We start from the raw sequence: 21,285 nt of genomic DNA on the forward strand, positions 1-21,285 counted from the left end.
GGGCCTCCCCAACCCCCTGCCCCGGGGCCCTTGACCGCCATATATGGCCCTCGTAGCTATACAAAGGCCCTTATCAATACCGCCGACAAATCCATGTCTGTGTAATTTAGAAAGGGCTGCCATTTCTTCTAAAATTTCTCCATTCCATAGTGCACCATACTTGTCAGGTAATCCTGAGGCTCGTGCTCTATCATAAGTCTGCACCCATCGGACAAGACCTGGCGACTTTTCTGATATCCAATTCATTAGGATGTTTTTCCTCGCACAGTATGTCAGAATATTGAATAATCTCGTACAAAGAGGGAAGATTCAGTAGTCCTAAGAGGAGGGACACCGATCCTCCCGAGCTTTCATTCCCAAAATCCCCTCCAGTTCACTCACTATAGTCCCCCAATACCCACGGATCTTGTAACAGGACCAGAGGCAATGTGTAAGAGTGCCAACACTGTTTTTACATTTGGGACATTTTGGGGAAGATTCTTTCTTAAACTTTGCTCGTCTCGCTAGCACTATATGTGCCCTATGGAGGATCTTCAATTGCATTGCTTGTGCCCTATTGCATTTTGAAATCTTCTTTACATTTCCCCCATATATCCTCCCACATTTCTGACGTGATTTCTTCCTCTAACTCCAGATTCCAAATCTCATAAGAGTCTCTCCATATCCCCTTAGGCATTCCCTCTTTGCATATGATATAAGATGCTAACCAAGAGAGTGCCCCACATCAGAGTACTCTTCGTTCTATATCAGACACGTACTGCAGGGTCAAGAGCGTGGTTTTCTTCTGTATATAGACTCTAACTTTGAAATAAGTAGGGAGGATTTTAAACTAAATAGTGGGGGCAAGGGATCACATTTTGGACAATGTGGTAAATCAAAAAATAAAAGAGAGGGCAATTGGGAAATCATAAAGTCTGTGACAATAAGACCTAAAGAGTATAAAGGCAACAGATAAGGCAAGAGGTTACAAAAACAGTAAAAGGACAAAAGTAAAGTTTCTGCATCTAAATACATGTATCATTTAAAACATATGAACTGATAGTCCAGTTGACAATAAAGAAGTATGATTCAAATAGCCTTTACAGAGATGTAGTGGCAGGATGACATAGGTTAAAAGATGAATGTTGAAGGGTTAATGACATTTAGGAAGCTGGAAAAGGTGCAGGTGTGGATCTGTTAATTATGGCTTACATAATCGAGAGAGGTGACATAAATTCAGGACACTTCTACGAGAAGTAGTTTGGATGGAGATGAGAAACAATGTAAGCAAGAAGTCACGTGGGGAAGATGTTCAGGTCCCTTTAGTAATAATGACATGGTAAGATGGAGTGCAAAGGAGGAAATTATGTGAAAGTGACAGAAAGGTACAGCAACAATCATGAAGATTTTAATCTACAAGTAGACTTGAAAAATCAGGTGGACAAAAGTAGCATGAGGAAGTTAGTGAATGTATTTTGGAGGCAACCAGACAGCAGGCTATACTAACCTGATATTGTACATTGTGACAGGTTTAATTAATTACTTTGCAGGGAACAGGGAACATAATCTGATTGACTTTTACATTTGGTTAGAGGGAGAGAAAAAAAGGGTCAAAGATTAGTATTTTAAACTTAGATAATGACAACTATGAGTGCGTGAACGCAGAGCTAGTTAAAGTGAGCAGGCAAATTTAATTAAAGGGTAGGTCAATTGAGATTCAAGGGCAGACGTTTATGGGGATGCTTCAGAAAGCACAGAATGGGAAAATTCTAACAAGAAAGAAAAAAATCCAGTGAGAGGACTGTGCTTAATTAAAAGTTAAAGGGAGTATTCAACTGAAAGAGAAAGCATATAATTGTGCAAGGATGAGTGGTAGGTCAGAAGATTGGACAGTATATTTAAAAAAAAAAGTAAAGAATAAACAAAAAAAGACAAAAATTAAAATGAGTGAAAGCTAGCTAGAAACATAAAAAGAGGTTTTATGTATTTCTATAAATATTTTCAAAAAAGTTAAAGTGAGAACCTATCCTATAGAAAGTGAGCCTGGGAAATTAGAAAGGAAAATTAAGGAAATGGCTAATTAATTACCAGGTATTTTGCATCAGTCTCCACTCTACATTTCCTCAATTATACCATTTACTGCTCTAATTTGTTATTTGCAATGTGTAAAGGTAGGAGGTACTCAAGAAGATCAAAATCACTAGGGAAGTGCTGATCAAAGTATTGGACTTGCAGGTTGATACATCTCTGGGTGCTGATGGACTTCACCCTAGAGTCTTGAATAAAAACATTGTATTGAGTCAGTTGATGCATAGGATTTAATATTCCAAAATTCCCTAGACTTGGGGAAGGTTTCAGTAATTTGAAAAATAGTGAAAGGAACTCCTGTATTCAAAAAAGGAGAGAGATAGGAGGTGAGAAATGACAGATCAGTTAACTTAACCTCTACCTTTGGCGAAACGTTAGAAGTTATTATTAACGATGTTATAGTAGGGTGCTTAGAAATTTCAAGGTAATCAGGCATAGACAACATGGTTAATCATGATTTCTCTTTTACAACCAATTTATTGGAGTTCCTTAAGAAAATAACAGTTGCTATAAGCAAGTTCCATTTATGTATGTACTTGTATTTCCAGGAGGAATTTGATAACATGCATGTCAAAGATTATTATGAAAGTAAGAGCTTATGGTGTATATTGCATAAATAGAGGATTGGCTGGTAACAAGAAACAGAGCACAGGAATAAAATGATCATTTTCTGGTTGGCAAGGTATAACGAGTGGTATACCACAAGGATCAGTGCTGTGCCCTCAATCATTTAGAATTTATATTAATGACTTGAAAATACTGAATGTATTTTTCAGTACTTACTGATGATTTGCCTATAAAGATAGGTAGGAAAGTAAGTTGTAAAGGGGACATAACAAGACTATAAAGGGATATAGATAGGTCAATTGCATCAGTGAAGATCTAACAAATTGAGAATAAAATGGGAAAATGTAAATTGTCCATTCTAGCAGGAAGAATAGGAAAACACTTAGCCTCAAATGTTTGCAATCTCTCTCCTTAACTATGTTCTAGTGCATAGATTGAAATTCAGTTGGGAATTGAATACAAATTAGTGAAGTTATGCTTTAGTCATACAGGGTATGTTTGAGACTACTTCTGAAGTACTGTCCACAGCATTGGTGTCTTTATTTAAGGAAAGATGCCACTGCATTCAAAGCAATTCAGAGAAGGTTTACTGGAGTGATATCTAGAATGGGTGGGTCGTTTTATGAGAGGATTGGACAGGCTAGGCTCTATCTAATAAATAACTTTGTTTTTTTTTGCCAAAATAACAGAAAAAGTTGGTGAAGGGAATGTTGTGGATGTTGTGTATATGGATTTTAAGAAATCATTTGACAAGTATCACAAAAAGACCTAACAAGATTTATGTTTACATTTACATTATTAGGATTAGCATCTCAGCTGATCATACTTGGTTAGTTAGCTCTATCCATATAAATGTTGGCAAAATATGGATGATAGTCTGTGATATTGATGCAGTTAAATCAGAAAATTAAAGTGATTTACAAAATTGAGACTTTGGACGGTCAGTATTCAATTCGAAAAAAAGAATTAGCTTAAGGATAGAAGGCAGTAAGTCATGGTGATGGTGTTGTTTTTCAGCCTGTGTGATGTCAGCAGTGGTGCAACTGTAAACAGTGGAGAATATCAAAAGGAAATTGAATGATCACTTTAAAGAAGTCAATTTCCAAGGCAACAAAGCATGTGGGAGTTGGGAACAACAATAGGCCCTGTTTCCCTCATTCAGTAAGATCATGGCTGATCTGATTATTCCAATGTTCATTCCGTGTTCCCATCTACCTCCTGATAACCTTTTACCCCTTGCTCACCAAGAATCTATCTACCTCTGCTTTAAAAATATTCCAGGACTCCCACTGACTTTTGACAGAGATTTCCAAAGATTCATACCCTCCGAGAAAGAACTTGTGCTCTCGTTTTTCATAAAAGAATTGCTCTTCCTTTTAAACAATGATCCCTAGTTCTAAGTTCTCCCTCAAGAAGAAACCTCCTTTCCACATCTTCTCAGCATTAACTCTGTCAAGCCCCTTAATGTTTCAAAGAACTCACCTTTCACTCTCTCAATTCCCAATAAGTAGAGACCCAACCTTTCTAGCCTTTGCTCATAGACATCCCTGCATACCAGAGATCATCCTACTGAACATTCTCTGAAATGCCTCCGATGAAATAACATTGTTCCTTAAATAAGGGAAATCAAAACTGCTCACAGTACTCCAGACTTGGTTTTACTAGGACCATCTACTTCAAAGTTTGTGAGAATGTTTGTAGTTCGGGTGCTCGTTATTGTGGTTCTGTTCGCCGAGCTGGGAATTTGTGTTGCAGACGTTTCGTCCCCTGTTTAGGTGACATCCTCAGTGCTTGGGAGCCTCCTGTGAAGCGCTTCTGTGCTGTTTCCTCCAGCATTTATAGTGGCCTGTCTCTGCCGCTTCCGGTTGTCAGTTCGAGCTGTCCGCTGCAGTGGTCGATATATTGGGTCCAGGTCGATGTGCTTATTGATTGAATCTGTGGACGAGTGCCATGCCTCTAGGAATTCCCTGGCTGTTCTCTGTTTGGCTTGTCTTATAATAGTAGTGTTGTCCCAGTCGAATTCATGTTGCTTGTCATCTGCGTGTGTGGCTACGAAGGATAGCTGGTCGTGTCGTTTCGTGGCTAGTTGGTGTTCATGGATGCGGATCGTTAGCTGTCTTGTTTGTCCTATGTAGTGCTTTGTGCAGTCCTTGCATGGGATTTTGTACACTACGTTGGTTTTGCTCATGCTGGGAATCGGGTCCTTCGTTCTGGTGAGTTGTTGTCTGAGAGTGGCTGTTGGTTTGTGTGCTGTTATGAGTCCTAGTGGTCGAAGTAGTCTGGCTGTCGGTTCGGAAATGCTCTTGATGTATGGTAGTATGGCTAGTCCTTTGGGTTGTGGCATGTCCTCGTTCCGTTGTCTTTCCCTTAGGTAGCTGTTGATGAAATTGCGAAAGTATCCGTTTTTGGCGAATACATTGTATCAGTGTTCTTCTTCCTCTTTTTGCAGTTCTGGTGTACTGTAGTGTGTTGTGGCCCTTTTGAACAGCGTCTTGATGCAACTTCTTTTGTGTGTGTTGGGATGGTTACTTTCGTAGTTCAGGACTTAGTCTGTGTGTGTGGCTTTCCTGTATACCTTTGTGGTGAATTCTCCGTTCGGTGTTCTCTGTACCATGACGTCTAGGAATGGGAGTTGGTTGTCCTTTTCTTCCTCTCTAGTGAATCGGATTCCTGTGAGTGGCGTTGATGATCCAGTGTGTGTTCTCTATTTCTGTGTTTTTAATGATTACAAAGGTGTTCATTCACATATCTGACCCAGAGTTTGGGTTTAATTTGCGGTAAGACTGTTTGTTCTAATCTTTGCACGACTGCTTCTGCGATGAGTCCAGAGATGAGTGAGCCCATGGGTGTACCGTTGATTTGTTCATATATTTGGTTGTTGAATGTGAAGTGTTTTGTGAGGCACAGTCCAGTAGTTTGAGTACCTTCTACTGTTATAGAAAAACTTCCCTTTTCTTCTCCAACCTGCTTGAAATAGGGGCCACCATTCCATTAGCCGTCCTGATTACCTGCTGCACCTTTGTTTTATCTTTCTGTTTCAGTACCCTTAAGTCCCTCTGTGTTGCAACTTTATGATGTTTTTCTCCATTTGGGTAATACTCTGTTCTTTTGTTCCCTCTTCCAAAACGAACAACTTCACATTTTCCCACATTATACTCCATTTCCAAACATTTTGCCACCTCATTTAACCTATCAATGTCTGTTTGTATCCCTCTCACAACTTGCCTTTCCACCTATTTTTATGTCTTCTGCAAACTTGGCTTTGTTACATTTGCTTCCTTCCTCCCAAATCATTCATTTGTATTGAAAACAGTTGCGGTCCCAGCACTGATCACTGTGGAGCCCCACTGATTACAGCTTTTCAACCTTACACCTTCCTTTCTTGTTTCATCATAAATTTTCTCCGTCTTTTTCCTCATCTTAATTTTAAATGGGTGGCCCCTAATTTTCAAAATGCTTCTGCTTGTTTAGCCTCAACTCACAAAGGGAAACAACCTCTTAGCAACCACCTTGTCAAGTTCCTTCAGGAGCTTGTATATTTAAATAAGACCATTCTTCTGTGTTCCAATGGGTATAAGTCTAACCTGCACAGATTTTTCCTTTGAGATACTCCTTCAGTTCAGGATTCAGTCAAGTCAGTCTCTTCTGAACTGTTTCTAATGCTATTGTATCTTCTTAAGAGTAAGGAAACCAAACTGTACTCCAGATATGCTCTATCAAAGGCAGTGTACAGTTACATCAACACATCCTATTTTTTATTATTGAAATCCTTTTAAATAAAAACCAACGTTGCATTTCCCTTCCTAATCACTTGCTGCACTCTGTGCACAGAGTTTTGTAGTCTTTCCCCATTCAGATAATATAATGCTTTTCAATTTCTCCTACCAAAATGGACAAGTACACATTTTCCCATCTTATATCTCAACTGCCAAATTCCTGCCCGCACACTAAACCAGTGTATATCCCTTTGTAGTGTCTGTATGTTCATTTCACTTATCTTTGTGTCATCTGCAAATTTACCTACCATATATTTGGTCCCTTCATACAAGTCATTAATGTAAATTTGAACTGATCTCTGTGGCACTTAATCTAAATATTTGCCAGCCCAAAAATGATCCATTTATCCTTGCTCCTATCTGCTTGTTATCTAACTCAATTATACACCCTCTTGGTACATCTTCCAAATGTCTATGTTGCAACTATGGACCGCGTGTATTGCTTAGTTATTCAATATCACAGTAATCCCATTTAATAACTTATAGATTCATACAACACGGAAACAGACCCTTTGTTCCAAATCGTCCAGGCTGACCAGACATCCCAGTTTGATCTAGTCCCAGCATTTTACCCATACCTCTCTAAACCCTTCCTATTCATATACCCATCCAATTGCTTTTTAAATGTTGTAATTGTACTCACCTCCATCACTTCCCTTGGCTGCTCATTCCATACACACTCCACCCTCCGTGTGAAAAAGTTACCCCTGAGGTCCTTTTTAAATCTTTTCTCTCTCACCTTAAACCTTTGTCCTCTCGTTTTACACTCTTTTCCCCCCCAACCCTAGGAAGAATACCATGGCTATTCACCCTATTCATGCCTCTTATGATTTTATAAACTTCTATAAGGTAACCCTTCAGCCTCTGACGCTCCAGGGAAAAAAAACCCAGCCTATTCAGCCTCTCTATATAATTCAAACCTTCCAGTCGCGGCAATATACTTGTAAAGTTTGTTGAACCCTTTCAAATTTAACAACATCTCTCCTATCAAAGGACAACCACAATCATATGCAGTATTCTAAAAGTAGCCTCACAAATGACCTCACAAAAGTAGCTGCAACATGACTTGCCAATCTTTTACTCTGTATTCTGACCAATGAAGGCAGACCAAAGACCTTCTTCACCACCCTGTCTACCTGTGACTCAGCTTTCAGGGAACTATACATCTGCATGCCTAGGTCTTTGTTCAGCAACATTTCCCATGACCCTGCCATTTACTGTATAAGTCCTGCCCTTGTTTGCCTTATAAAATGCAACACTCACATTTATCTAAATTAAACTCCTTCTGCCACTCCTTGGCCCATTGACCATCTGAACAAGGTCCCCTTGTACTTTCAGATAATCTTCTTCACTATCCACTGCACCACCTAGTTTAGTATCATCTGCAAACGAACTAATCATGCCTCCTATATTCACATCTAAATCATTTATATAACTGATGAAAAACAGTGGACCCAGCACTCCTTCCTTTGGAGAAAGTTAGGACTGCAGATGCTGGAGATCAGAGTCGAGAGTGTGGTATTGGAAAAGCACAACCAGCCAGGCAGCATCCAAGGAGCAGGAGAATCAAGGTTTTGGGCATAAGCCCTTCATCAGGAATGAGGCTTGTGGGCCAAGGGGGCTGAGAGATAAATGAGAGGGGTGTGGGGTTTGGGGAGGTGGGGGGGATGGGAGCTAGGTGAAGGTGATATATTGGAGAGGAGGGTGGAGTGGATAGGTGGGAAGGAAGATGGACAGGTCAAGAGGGCGGTATGGAGTTGGAAGGTTGGATCTGGGATAAGGTGGAGGAAGGGGAAATAAGGAAACTGATGAAATCCACATTGATCCCATGTAGTTGGAGGGTCACAAGGTGGAAGATGAGGCGATGGAGTAAGCCCAGGACCTGCATGTTTTTAGGGGAGTGGGAGGGGAGTTAAAGTGTTCAGCCACTTGATTGGTTGCTTTGTGCGAGTATTCCGGAGATGTTCTGTAGCATGCAGAACCTTAACGAATGCTGAAGTCCATATAGGCAACAGCTACTGCTCTGCCTTTAACAGTCTTCTTTGTCACCTCTTTTAAAAAAATCTCAATCAAGTTAGTGAGGCATGATTCCCCATGCACAAATCCATGTTGATTATCTCTAATCAGTCCTTGCCTTTCCAAATGCATGTAAATCATGTCTGTCAGAACCACCTCCAAAAACTTACCCAGCACTGACGTAAAGCTCGACAGTCTGTAGTTCCCTGGCTTCGCCTTACAGCCTTTCCTAAATAATGGTACGAGATTAGCCAACCTCCAGCCTTCCGGCACTTCACCCCTGATTGTCGATGATTATAATTAACTCCGCAAAGGGCTCAATAGTCTCTTCCCTAGCTTCCCACAAAGTTCTGCAAAACTCCTGAGCAGGTGCCAGGGATTTATGTACCTTCATGTTTTAAGACCTTCAACACCTCCTGTAATATGAACTCCTTTCAAGATATCATTATTTATTTCCCTAGCTTCCATATTCCTCTCCTCAGTAAATACTGACGTGAAGTATTCGTTTAGAATCACACATTTCCAGTGATTTCAAACATATGGCCATGTTGATCTTTAAGTAGCCCTGTTCTTTCCCTAGTTATTCTTTTTCCCTTCATGTACTTATAGAATATCTTTTGGATTCTCCTTAACTATTTACCAAAGCTATCTCATGTTCCCCTTTTGCCCTCCTGATTTCCCTCTTAATTATACTCCAACTGCCCTGATACTCCTCTAGGAATTCACTTGATCCCAGCTATCTATACCGGAAATATGCCTCCTTTTTCTTGACCCGAGCTAATGGCACTCTGTTTATGAGCAGGGCTCAGTGTCGTGGGAACCATGGTTGAATTTTCATTTTTGTCCCTCGAGCCAATAAGTGTTGAAACCAGTTATATTGCCAGCAGTTGGTTAGCCAACTTACGGCAGTTTGTAAATCAAACCAGGAACCTTTTTGAACCGAATGACTGACTGTCCCATTCCAGAAAGTTTATTTATCAACAGAAGAATTTTGAAAAACATTTAAAATCTCCTATCTTTATTTTAAACTTCAAGTGTTGAAATTTTTTATTTAATTCTGATCTTTATATTTTTAATCCAAAAGTTGTTTTATTCACTCTGCTTTGTTTTTGACTCCTCAGGCCTGCTCATGTTTGCAATTACGCACATTCTCTACACCTCAGCCTTTGGAATGAAGCCCCTGAACCCTGAACCTGGCTGTGGGGTGGTGGTTATTTGTGGAATATCTTACTGCTTGCTCTACCCATATCTTTCCGGTCCCTTCACCTACCTGGTGGCAGTTTACATCGCTCTGATTGGATTCATGGGCTGGCGAGCCATTGCAGGGGTGCAGCTTTTCAACGACCTCTGGACATGGACCAAACTCTGTGCCTGCCTTGGAGCTGTACTCTTCATGGTATCTGACCTCACCATCGCTGTCAATAAGTTTTGCTTCCCTGTGCCTTACTCCCGGGCCATCATCATGGCCACTTACTATGCTGCCCAGATGCTCATTTCCCTGTCAGTTGTGGAATGCAAGGACGATAATGATAGGAATGTCAGGAAGATGAACTGAGGGATAAACCTGCTCTGTCAATAATGTAACAAAGTATTCCTGAGTTCCATGGGCACAGAAACCTGGAAATTATGGTGTGATCTGGTTTAGAACCACATGATTTATTTTCATTGGTTTGCTTCTATGTTAGTTTATCGTTACCTCTGCAGTAAGAAAGGTGTAAGTGCTGTAGTTAAAACCAGGGCAGACAACACTCCAACTGAACTCTCGCTAGATGTTCTCATCATACTGCACTCTTTGTTTTGTTGTGAACTTCTTTCCCATGAGTAAGGAGATAGAAATGGTCCAAATTCATTTCAGTGATTATCCCTAGAATCAGAGAATGAGCAGATTTTGCATTGAATTCTATGACATTGTTAATTTCAGAGTCATTCTTATTAACAATGTTATGAAATGCCCTTGTAGTATTTGGAGGAGTTATGACTGATATCAGTTGGTTGATATATAATTTCAAAATGAAACTATAATGACATTTAAAGGGAATTGGAAGATATTTGAAAGGGAAAAATGTAAAAGAAAGGATGAATGAACATTTTGAAAATGACAATCCAGAAAAGGTCTCTTGGTCCATTCCCAAATAGATATGATGTCTTGCACAACACAGTGAGCACATTCCCATCCCATCCTTCTGGGAGAGGCGAGAAACCAGAGAGAAATCCAAGCCAGATAATGGGAGTGGTAGGAGCAATAGGAAAAATTCCTTTGTGACCTCCTGAGGTAATCAGAATTGTCCAAGGGACCATTCTGGCCCTGATTCACATGATACAGAACCTACCTCTTGTACAAAGTATTCTTCGCTTCAGGGAAATATTAGGGAAATGGGATTAAAATAGGCACCGCCAGTTGAAGAACAGACACAAGTTTGATGGCCAAGTGATGATTTTCTGTGTTGTAATTTCTGTAATGTTTTGTTTTTGATGTACAAATTGCTATATACTAATTCATGCATGTATTGCGCATACCCTGGGTAATGCTTGCAGTGACTAGAGGGACCTAATTTTAAATTGTGATGGCACATTTTTCCTTTATAAAATGTGGTACATTTCAATCCTTTTAAATAATAACCTATTTTCAGTGTCATAGACCAGGTGCTGTGGGAAAATCTACCCTTTACTGTAATGTGACTTAGGGGGAAGTTCAACATGGCTGTGCTGGCATTCCATATGTTCTGGTGCTAACCCACACTACAGTGTCTGTGTAGAGAATAATTTCATAAATAAGTATTTGTGATGGGGACCGTTGCCAAACGAAAGAAGATTGAGGGAAGTAGAGCACTTGAATTCAGAAACAAGTAACTGATGGTTGAGGTTGCTAGTATCATGTATTCAGAAAGTCACTTCCACACTCTACTTTTGCCCTGCAGCATTCCACAGAATTGAAGTTCAGAATGAAAGAGTACCAAAATATAAAGATCAAATACTTTGCTTTAAAATTGCAAACTTATTTATTGTAATTGTCCGCTGAATTTTTTCTTCTCCAGTTTTTGAAGGTGTTGACTCAAACTGGGGTATGGTTCAAAGACTTCTAACAGTCTGGTCCTTATCAAGCAGCCATGAGTAAGCTGGTGTAGTGAGTGTTATCTGTTACATTGGGTGATAAAAAGACACTTGACTACAGTGGTATCACAGCTGATCTTATTCTTGCTCTCAACTTATGGCCTCGCATGCAGTCTTTTCAACAGACATTGCTGAATAGCAACCAGTGATATTTTCCTTTTTGTATTATATCTCCATCTCCATCCAGAGATGCTCAGGAACTCTGGAACTCCTAGTAATTCCAAACAGACTGACGATCAACAGTGATATTTTCCTTTTTGTATTATATCTCCATCTCCATCCAGAGACGCTCAGGAACTCTGGAACTCCTAGTAATTCCAAACAGACTGACGATCAAATCTGAATCCTTCATGGTTTGTGCATTTCAGCTACTCATTACCTTAACAAGTTAAAGCCACTTGCTGTTCACAGTTAATTTGAAACTTCATATTTTTTCTGCTTGTGTTTAAATTCAATAGGTTTTCCTTGTATCAAGAAGAAACTGTCAGAGAAGTGGAGAGACACTTTCAGATATTACCATTTCTCCAATTGAATGTACTTGGTTGCTTATTCAGTACCAGGCCATTTATACCTTGCACTCTTGGTTGAGGAATGACTGTAAGGATTTGTAAGAAATTATGCAAAGGCCACTGGGAGCTCTTTGTTCAAAGTACTCTTTTGTTTTAAAATGCCGTTTCTCTCCAGAGAAGCTGCAGAGCTGAAGAACCGCAGAAATTTCAGGACGTGTCTCTTAGAGATAGTGGAGTATTCTGAACAAAAGATATTGCTCCTGAACTTGCTTTTATTTTTAATAGGTGTGTATCAGAGCCCAATTTTCCATTTTACAATTTTATTTCCTACTCCTTTCTCAGTTTTTCAGCCAAAATACTTCCTTCTTACACATGAGAGTGGAGTAAAGTTGCAGCACCAAGAAAGAATAATAGGCATTACTACTAAATATCATCCATTGGTTTCAGTGCATTAAGAACATAAGTGTTGCTAAACTGAGGACTCTATTAGATCGATAAGACAGGTTGTGCTCATTGGAGAGAGCTATGCACACAGAAACATGTAGGTACAGGAGAATTACAGATATAACATTTCCTGAACTAGATCTATTGATAGATGTAACTGTTTCCTGTCTCTGTAATATATAGACTGCTGTGTGTAGCTGTCTCCTCTACCTGCAGTATTTAGATTGTCATAGAGCTACTGTATTATGTATCCACAGTATATAAACAGTCATTAGTAACTGTCTGTTGTACCTACAGTATTTAGACTGCTGTGTAACTACTGTGTGTCTGCAGTATATAGACAGCTGTATGTGATTGTCTCCTATCTCTACAGACAGTATGCTAAAACTGATTGTAACGTATTTAACAGTGCTGTAGCTGAGATAAGTTAACTCACAACAGGCCAATATCAAGCATGGAAATTTCCTTTTCTGCATTACTGAGCGATTCAGTAAATTATCTAGCTGAAGCATCAGGAGTAGTTAGCTTGTAAATTCTGTAGTGAGCTCTCTGTGATATGTAGGCTATGTTCTTTAGAAATAGTCAGAGGTACTGATCTTTAGAATTATGGGTGGTTAAAATTAAGCAATGATAATATAATCTCTATTAACTGATTTAGATAGAGTTATAAGCCACAAAAACATCTTGCTTTCACCAGTTTTGGTGAGAGGCACACTAATGACAGTTTAAACAGCACCACTTAAATTAAATCTCTTATGATTTTTGTTTTCAGAATATGTGTGAAATCTTTGCAATGTGTCAGTTAGAGAAGCTGTGGTGGTGCAGTTATAAGTTCTGTCCTTCCATCAGAGAAGAAAATAGAGAAGAATATTTTGAGGTTCTAATGAAGTTTTTTGCACAAAATGTGTAGTGCACAATATTGCAGTGTATTGGTTAACATGATTTACTCCAATGTGTTAAATAATTCACTTCATTTGATTAAAAATTAATGGTTATAATCATTAATGAAATCGTAAGATTCAATGAACAATGTGAAAGTAAATGGTGCAGTAAGTTACGAACTGGTCTTTCACTCTGGAATTTGAATTAAAATTCACTGGATGGAATCTTGTGTAAGAGTATCAAAAAAGTACATGCTGTCTGCTGCCTGGAAGAGTACTGGACAATGGAGGTCTCAATTCAGTCTCTAGTAATCAGGGATACATGGCACAAAACTACTCCCATTATGATTGTGGCTGGCATTAAATTGACAAATTTGCAGAGAGAACTGAAGGGTGAGAATTAAAAAGAATGTGCACTATAATTAGGAGTGCTCTAGTGACTTTGGAACTGAAGCATATTATTGGGGGGAGTGTGGATTAACTGAGTACTTGGTGCTGACAGTAAAAGCACAGTAGAAAGTATTGTAGCAATAATATCCATAATCTTTCTGAATATAATGATAAACAAAACTGTTTTTCAATTCATGAGATGGCATAATATAGACATTTCTCCAGGAACAGACTTAATCGATTAAGACATGCACATTTGAGCTGTTGAGGACACAATAATAGACACAATAAGGTACTAATAATGTTGATTTTGTATGTAGAATAGGACTGTTGTGTATTAAGTCTCCAATATTATACCAACCTAGGTAGAGAACTAGTGCAGGACATCACCAAAGTTTAAAATAGTACAAAAAAAGCAAAGTAGATGAACATTAAGTTTCTGAAAACTCGGTTTCAGGGAGATGGAAGGCAGAGGGAGAGGGAGCTCTGAAAGACCCAAAACTTGGTGTTCATGTGGAAGAATGAGAGTCTGAGAGATTGATGAATTTTCATTTCAACATAGAATGGGGGAGAAAAGTGGGTATCAAGGGTTAACAGGAAGATGAAAGGAAATATAGAGGAGCCACGATCTCAATAATATTGCAAAGGTAAGGGGAGGAAGAACGGTTGCAATGGATAAAAAAAAAGTCAGATTAGAGATAAGACAAGTATCTCTTATTAAATAAAGTATTTTCTTGTATCATATCCATGTACGCAAGAGAGAGGCAAAAAGAACTTGGAAGTTTAGAAATGAAATGTGAGAGCTCTTTAATGTTAGCTTCAAGCTAATGTTCAGATCACTATGAAACAAGCAAAGTATGTGCACACACCCCTGATTTTCCTTGTCAGAGCAACATAGGCCAACATTATTGACTCCAGGTTAATATTTTAGATGCTGACCATTAATCAGAATGGTTAATCTGAAATGCTAATTCTGTTTATTTCTGCACAGAAGCTGCCAGACAGAGTGATTGCTTCCAGAAATTTGTTTTAATTTCAAACTTAAGTGGAATTAAATTTCAGGGGGCATGCGTAAAGAAGGCTTCCCAATCCAATAACCTTGTAAATCACAAAACTTAAGACGAGAAGTTGATTTTTATTCAAGTGGAGAATTTTAGAAAAATCTTGGAGATCAGGTTGATATATTTTTCCAATCAAATCTGTTTTTGATGCACTGGTCAGAAAGAAATAAACCAAATATTCAAAGTCAAGAGAGAAAAATGGCAATGTTCTATAATAGAGGTAAGCATATGATACAGAAAACAGTCAGTATTTAAAAAGAAAAGCTACATTGAATTTTAGAAATTAAAGATGAAACATTTTCTCAACTATGTGGGGAAAATTCTGTTAAATTTCTCTCTTTCTTGAAGCCACCAGATCATATTGGAAATGCTGTCAATTTGTCATGCTTTATGCATTAACCTAGCTAGGAAGTCAGCCTATTTTTTTTTCATTCAAAGACCACTAACTCTGATCCGGAATGGGAGCTCTGAATAAACTTACTAAGGTTGAGGCCAGTTGTAAATAATTGCTTTCAAGTTTAAATCAGTTGAGTTAGTTTAGACTTCTAATCATTTAAATATGTTTTTCTGTATTATTTAGGGACTACTCTTACATGTAATTTCTTACACTTCCATACATAGGCAGCTGAGTGCGCTTTGCGAGAGGTTGGAGTGTCTGTGTTCTTTCGTAGCTGAACTGCAGTATGCTGATGACGGCATACTTCTGATCTGTTCGTTAGACATAGGACAAGTGTTTGTGCTCCCTGTGTGTGATACTCTTAATTTGTTTTATTTCTTTTTCAAGTCTTTGAAACAAACAATGAGAAACCTAAAATGTGGTGTACATAGTCTTGAAGTGCCCTAATGTCCACAAAATGTACCAATTTAAAGATGCAATTCACTCAGCATAATATATGGCATGTGCACATGGCAGGAGTGCAATTAACTGCTGTGCATCAATAATGCACTCTGGATTAAAGGGAAATAATCACTATAGTCTGGCATGTGTACAGTTGTGTGTCAGTGTATGTTTACAATTTACTCAAGCAAAAGGGAATGTTTAACTGCTGTCTGGTACTGTTCAGCTCTCTGTCTCAGTTTCAAATCTAGCAACTAGTTTATATATACCGTGTGTATATATACATTATATACACGTTGTTTGGTAGCAGAAGAGATGTTTTCTGAGAATAGGTTTTGTAGTATACAGCTGGCAGATCAGATGAGTACAGGACTCCACTTCATTGTTTGCATCTATGAGCAATAGAGTCTTGCATAATGGTTTTCTGTATCTTAAATTTTTCTTTTACATAGGTTAGTGCTTTATTTCATAGACTCACAAAACAATCAAAGGTGTCCTTTTTTAAACTTCTCTAGTCTTATAATTTACTTTTCTCAGTATAAACATTTCCGTAAGTGCATGGGAACCAAACGTCACCTTTTTATTTCATTTGTGTTTGACCTGTCTAGAATTGAGGATTGTTGCTGAAGGAGTGTTAGGTGGACTCCAGCTATCTTTCTATATTTACTCATTCCACAAGTGTGGATCTAGATAAACGCCAGATTGCTCAGTCATAAGGAACTTCACAGCTGAGAACACTTGTCTGCTCTCACCTAACATCACCTTATTTCAGATGCAGGAACCTGACTGACTTTGTTGAAGAGAAGATAACAAGAAAGATAATGAGGCCAACCATAGCTGCATTCACCATTGTTAGCATTCGTGTACTCTGAGGTTTCACCATCTTTGCTGAAATACTTGGTATTGAGATGTACTACTACCTTATTGCTACATGTACTATATTATATGAAAGTCTAATATATTTGCAATCTAAACAAGATGATTAACTGGTTAAATGAAACAAATCTTTGTTAAAATAGCAGACAGAAGAATTTGGTTAGTGTTAAGTGCCTGAAGTGTGATATTTCTCAGAAGTATTTTTCATGTTTTAATCCCAGTTTTTTAATACCCAGGGACGTTGTAATCCAAAACCCAGCTTATTTTATATATAAATTATATATAAATATGTACAGTGCAGTATTAGAAGAGCAAGTAAAGGAAAAGTATATGTTACATTAGAGAGTAATATTTTTGGTAAAAAGGAACAGTTTCTGTTTTCCATTTTGAGGAATCAGCTTTCCTCTGGCTCTGGACAGATGAGAAAAGAGAGGAAATATTTGTTTATTTTAGATCTCTGCATCATTGGTAAAAGTTTTAACATATTGTTATTCAGTAATTTTATGAATTGGTACAAAGGGCACTTGTTCTTTGTAACATCCTCTTTTCCTTGTGAGAAACTATAGTGGTATTACTAGATTGTTTCATTACGCTGATGAGTGTTCATTTGTATTTAATGGGGGTTGTGTGGCTTTCCTGAAAAAGTTAAGGATCGACCCTTTTGTATGAAGCACATATGTTAATACAAGAAAACTGCAGATTGCAAGCTGACTGTCTTTCAAAGCATGCTCTGTTAGGACCTTCCATCTTAATAACATAATCTATACCTATGATAAAACTAAAAACTTTTTAGATGTAATGCAGCAAAACATAAAGATTTGAAACTGTTTTGCATACTTAAGTGGGTTATGATTGTATTTGTGGGTTTTTCATTTTTAATTTTAAAACTTTTTCTTTAAAGTTGGAGGAATATGGCTGCTATTCAGTACCAATACTCAATTTCTTAGCTGAATGACTGTTGGTTGAAGTGTTTTGTTTTGGTACGCTAAAGTAGAATCCTAATTAAATGTGAATCTTAATTGCAGGGACAGTGCAAGCACAGTTTATATCGGGTTTTCACTAATACACAAGAACTGGACTTTCTGCCCTTTGATAATTAATAAGAGAATCTAGCTGTAGCGTCAGTATAATAGAATGGAAAGTATCAACTCAGTCAACAATCTTAAGATATGTTGCATTTTATTGTATAGTTTCCTTTAAGCCAGTTTAGACTGGAAACAGTTGCAGCAAAATGTAATAACCTTACTTCAGATAGTTAGTTATTTCTTTTAATAATCCGTTTCAGTTTTATAATTGATGGATCTGTACACAGCTCTATGCATCTAACATGCAATAACCACTGCTGTATCAATTATTTCACTTTGGGGCACAACAGCCAATGATAGACCATTTCATGATTAGTTGACCAGTATTGTCTATCCTATAATTCCATAGATCAACTAGCACACAGTGTTACTGAACTTGTATATAAACATCCTGTCAACATTACCACCGTGCATGCATTGAATAATCTGTATCTTAATATTCAGATGGTAGTTACCTTTTTGGTTTATATATTTATGTTCTGTATCCTAGTTTGCTTTTGTCTTTGCTTTTGTTGTAAAGTGTTTATTTTAATTGTAAAAGGTAATGCCGTGAAATTGTTCTTCACCTATAATGTAAAATGGATGGCAGTGAATGGCAGCTCATTTTACATCCATATATGATTCTGTATTCCATTGATGTCAGTGGGTTGTCTATTATCTATTAATAAATCGTACAAAACAAGTTGGTATTTTTCACTTGTTACTTATATGGCCCTCCTAACCAGTCAATATGATCTCATGCCATTCTTTTTAAATGATTGAATCCTCAGTGAGCTACTGTTCTGTGCTCCTGGCACTACACCTGGGTGTTTCTAATTCATGTGAATGTCAGCTGTGAACATTGACTGAGCAGCTGTATGCTCTGCCAATCATCAAGCATAGAATCATAGAATGGTTACACCAAATAAAGAAGCCATCTGACTTATTAGGTCTGAACCATCTCTCAACAACACCAATTTAGCTAACCCTCCCTTGTGATTTCTTTTCTTCTCTTCAGATACTCATCCAATTCTCTTTTGAAAGCAATAATTGAATTTGCCTCCGCTATATTGTCAAGCAAATGCATTCTGGATTATAACTTCTCATTGCATTAGAAAAGCTTTTCCTTATATTGCCTTTGACTAGTCAGTGGGAAAATAAAAATGATTGGTCACTATTCTCTTTTTTTTTACTGTCACTCAAACCAACTAATCCAGACTGCTATTGTCCTTTTATGTCATAGACTTCAAAAAGGTATTTTTAAAAAATAGCCTTTGTAGACCTCATGAATTCTCTGTGGCTTCCTCAAGAAGCTCAATTAAGTTGGTTAACACAATTTGCTTTTAATTAATTCAACCACAAACATCCAAGTGATCATTAATTTTGTCCCAGATTATCGTTTCTAAAAGCTTTCCAACCACCAAAGCTAAACTGACTGGCCTGCAGCAGCTGGATTTATCTTACACACCTTTTTTGAGCAAGACTGTAGCATTTCTTCTCCTCCAGTACTGTGGTACCAACATCTGTAGCTAAGAATATTGGAAGGTTATGTCTGGAATTTCCATACTTGCCTTCCTAAGTGTCCTTGGATGTATCCCGATCATCTTAGTATCCTATCAACCCAGACTCAGGAAGCCTTTCCTCAACCTCTTCTTGCTCCTATTTTAAACCTATTCAGCATTTCAAAGATCTTCTTATGCACAACAAGTGTGCCAGATCTTCTTTCTTGGTAAAGACAGATTCAAAGTACTTAGAGGAGCAGGGCTTAAATTACTGGGTTGGGAAGAGGGGGAGGGCAGTACCCAAACTTGCTCTCAAAAGCTATCAAAAATGCATGCAAAGATTCAATTATGGGGATGACCAGTTAAAGAACAATCACCTCAAAATAGTAGAAACAGATTTTTTTGAGGTGCTGTCCCTGTGAATGTTCTGTGGTTCTTGGATCTTGCCAATCCTCCAAAGACAGAATATGTGATTAGAGAATTAGCACCGTGGGGGCTCAACATTGATGGGGAGAATTTATCCAAAAACATTTCTGTGCAAGGAAAATCTTCAATGTGACATTTTTCACATTAAGTTAATTCTTCTCTCTTAGATGTCTGTACTGATTCTTCAACCTGATCTTCACAGGGCCAATACAAAGTAAGACGTAACCGCTTTAGAATAGAGAATAAAATAAACTTCTACCCATTCAGTTGTGAAGCTGAGATTTCATTTGAATGATTGTTGACAATAAAAATTGTGGACAAATGAATGATGAAAAAGAAGTTAAAGATTTAGGGAACAGTATTGATGAGTATGAATGCAAAGAGCTAGATTCTCTATTTTCATGTTGCAATTGTAACATGAGATTTAAACATGCAGATGGCCTAGAGATCATAAAGCAGGCATTTTTTTCCAACGAATAAAAAAGGAACCATTTACACTATGTACATGGAATGATCATGTGGTTTACATTGAGTTGAGGAATTCCTTTGTCTATCCCATCAGCCTCCTCCCATCAAAGACACCCTCCAAGACACTGAGAGTACTAAATGATATTTTGTAGTCACTTGAATGTTTAGATGAGGCCAGTTTAATGTCTTGTCCAAAAGGACATTGCACCAGCAGTCATAGTTTGGTATCTTGGAGAGTTAGGAAACTAGAAAAAATTGTAGAGCTAGGGAGGGAGGCTGCAAAGGGATTTTAAAACATGAATGAGAATTTTAAAATTGATGTTCCTTGTCTGGGAGCTAGTATAGGTCGGCAAGCACAGATGATAGGGGAACAAACTTGCTGCTGTATGTATCTCATCTATCTAAAGAAGTAAAACTTTTTACAAACCACATAAAATACTATTTGATTCCAATACCTCTTAAGAGACTTAATGAAAGTGAAAATGTAGCCCCGAAGAAAACAAAATTCATGCCTTGAGAAAATCTCAGCTAGAGTTCCAAAGACAGTGTGTTCTGATCCTTGTACAGTAGTGACCATAATTTGGTACATTCTTGCTCAAACTCAAATCCTGAAGCAACAGGAACATCACCAGTGTCACCTTAGCCAAGCTGTTTAAAAATAGACTGAGGTTTGGCCCTGTGGTTGCTTGGTCCATGTGGCTCAATTCATGAATTATGTGAAATGGAACCTCCATTTTTCGTTCATGTATCACATACTCTGGATTGATCAGGTAAAGAAAATGTGTAGACAAAGAGAAAAATTAGTCAAATTTAATATCTGATGCTTTAAAATTACATGAATTGTTAGGGGTATGTAAAATGCTATTGATCTATTAAAACCTAGGCTTTAATTTTTTTTCACTTACCTGCCTTCTCAGCATATACATCAATTGTTTCTCTCCAACTGAGAAGAGTCGTGCACTTTTTAAAATTCTTGGTTGGGGATATCACCTGTAAGACTGACATTTGTTTCCCATCCTTAATTGCCCTGTATTAATCAGCTCTCCATGCAATTTGAGAGTTGACCATATTGCTGTGGGCCAAGTGTGTGGTGCTGTAAAAGCACAGCAGGTCAGGCAGCATCAGAGGAGCAGGAAAATCGATGTTTTGGGCAAAAGCCCTTCATCAGGAATCAGGGCTTTTGCCTGAAACGCTGATTTTCCTGCTCCTCGGATGCTACATGACTTGCTGTACTTTTCTAGACCACACTTTTGTCTCTAATCTCCAGCAATCACTTTCACCACATTGCT

The 21,285-nt window shown here is 38.1% G+C and overlaps 1 protein-coding gene across 2 annotated transcripts in view; it reads left to right on the forward strand.

Moving 5' to 3' along the window:
* Positions 1-18,303, forward strand: part of tmem86a (transmembrane protein 86A) — a 32,870-nt gene extending 14,567 nt beyond the window's left edge. The window contains exons 3-4 of one of the 2 annotated variants that reach the window (XR_011963717.1): positions 9,548-11,890; positions 11,996-18,303. Coding sequence is in view for 1 of the 2 variants with exons in the window: in XM_072592156.1 (XP_072448257.1) it covers positions 9,548-9,981 (434 nt within the window). In the remaining variant the exon portion in view is untranslated. Of the gene's footprint in view, positions 1-9,547 lie in introns of both variants that reach the window. The other variant, XM_072592156.1, reaches the window with a different exon arrangement.
* Positions 18,304-21,285: the final 2,982 nt, after the last annotated feature.

Source organism: Chiloscyllium punctatum, chromosome 22 (assembly GCF_047496795.1).
Source record: "Chiloscyllium punctatum isolate Juve2018m chromosome 22, sChiPun1.3, whole genome shotgun sequence".
Taxonomy (NCBI): Eukaryota; Metazoa; Chordata; class Chondrichthyes; order Orectolobiformes; family Hemiscylliidae; genus Chiloscyllium; species Chiloscyllium punctatum.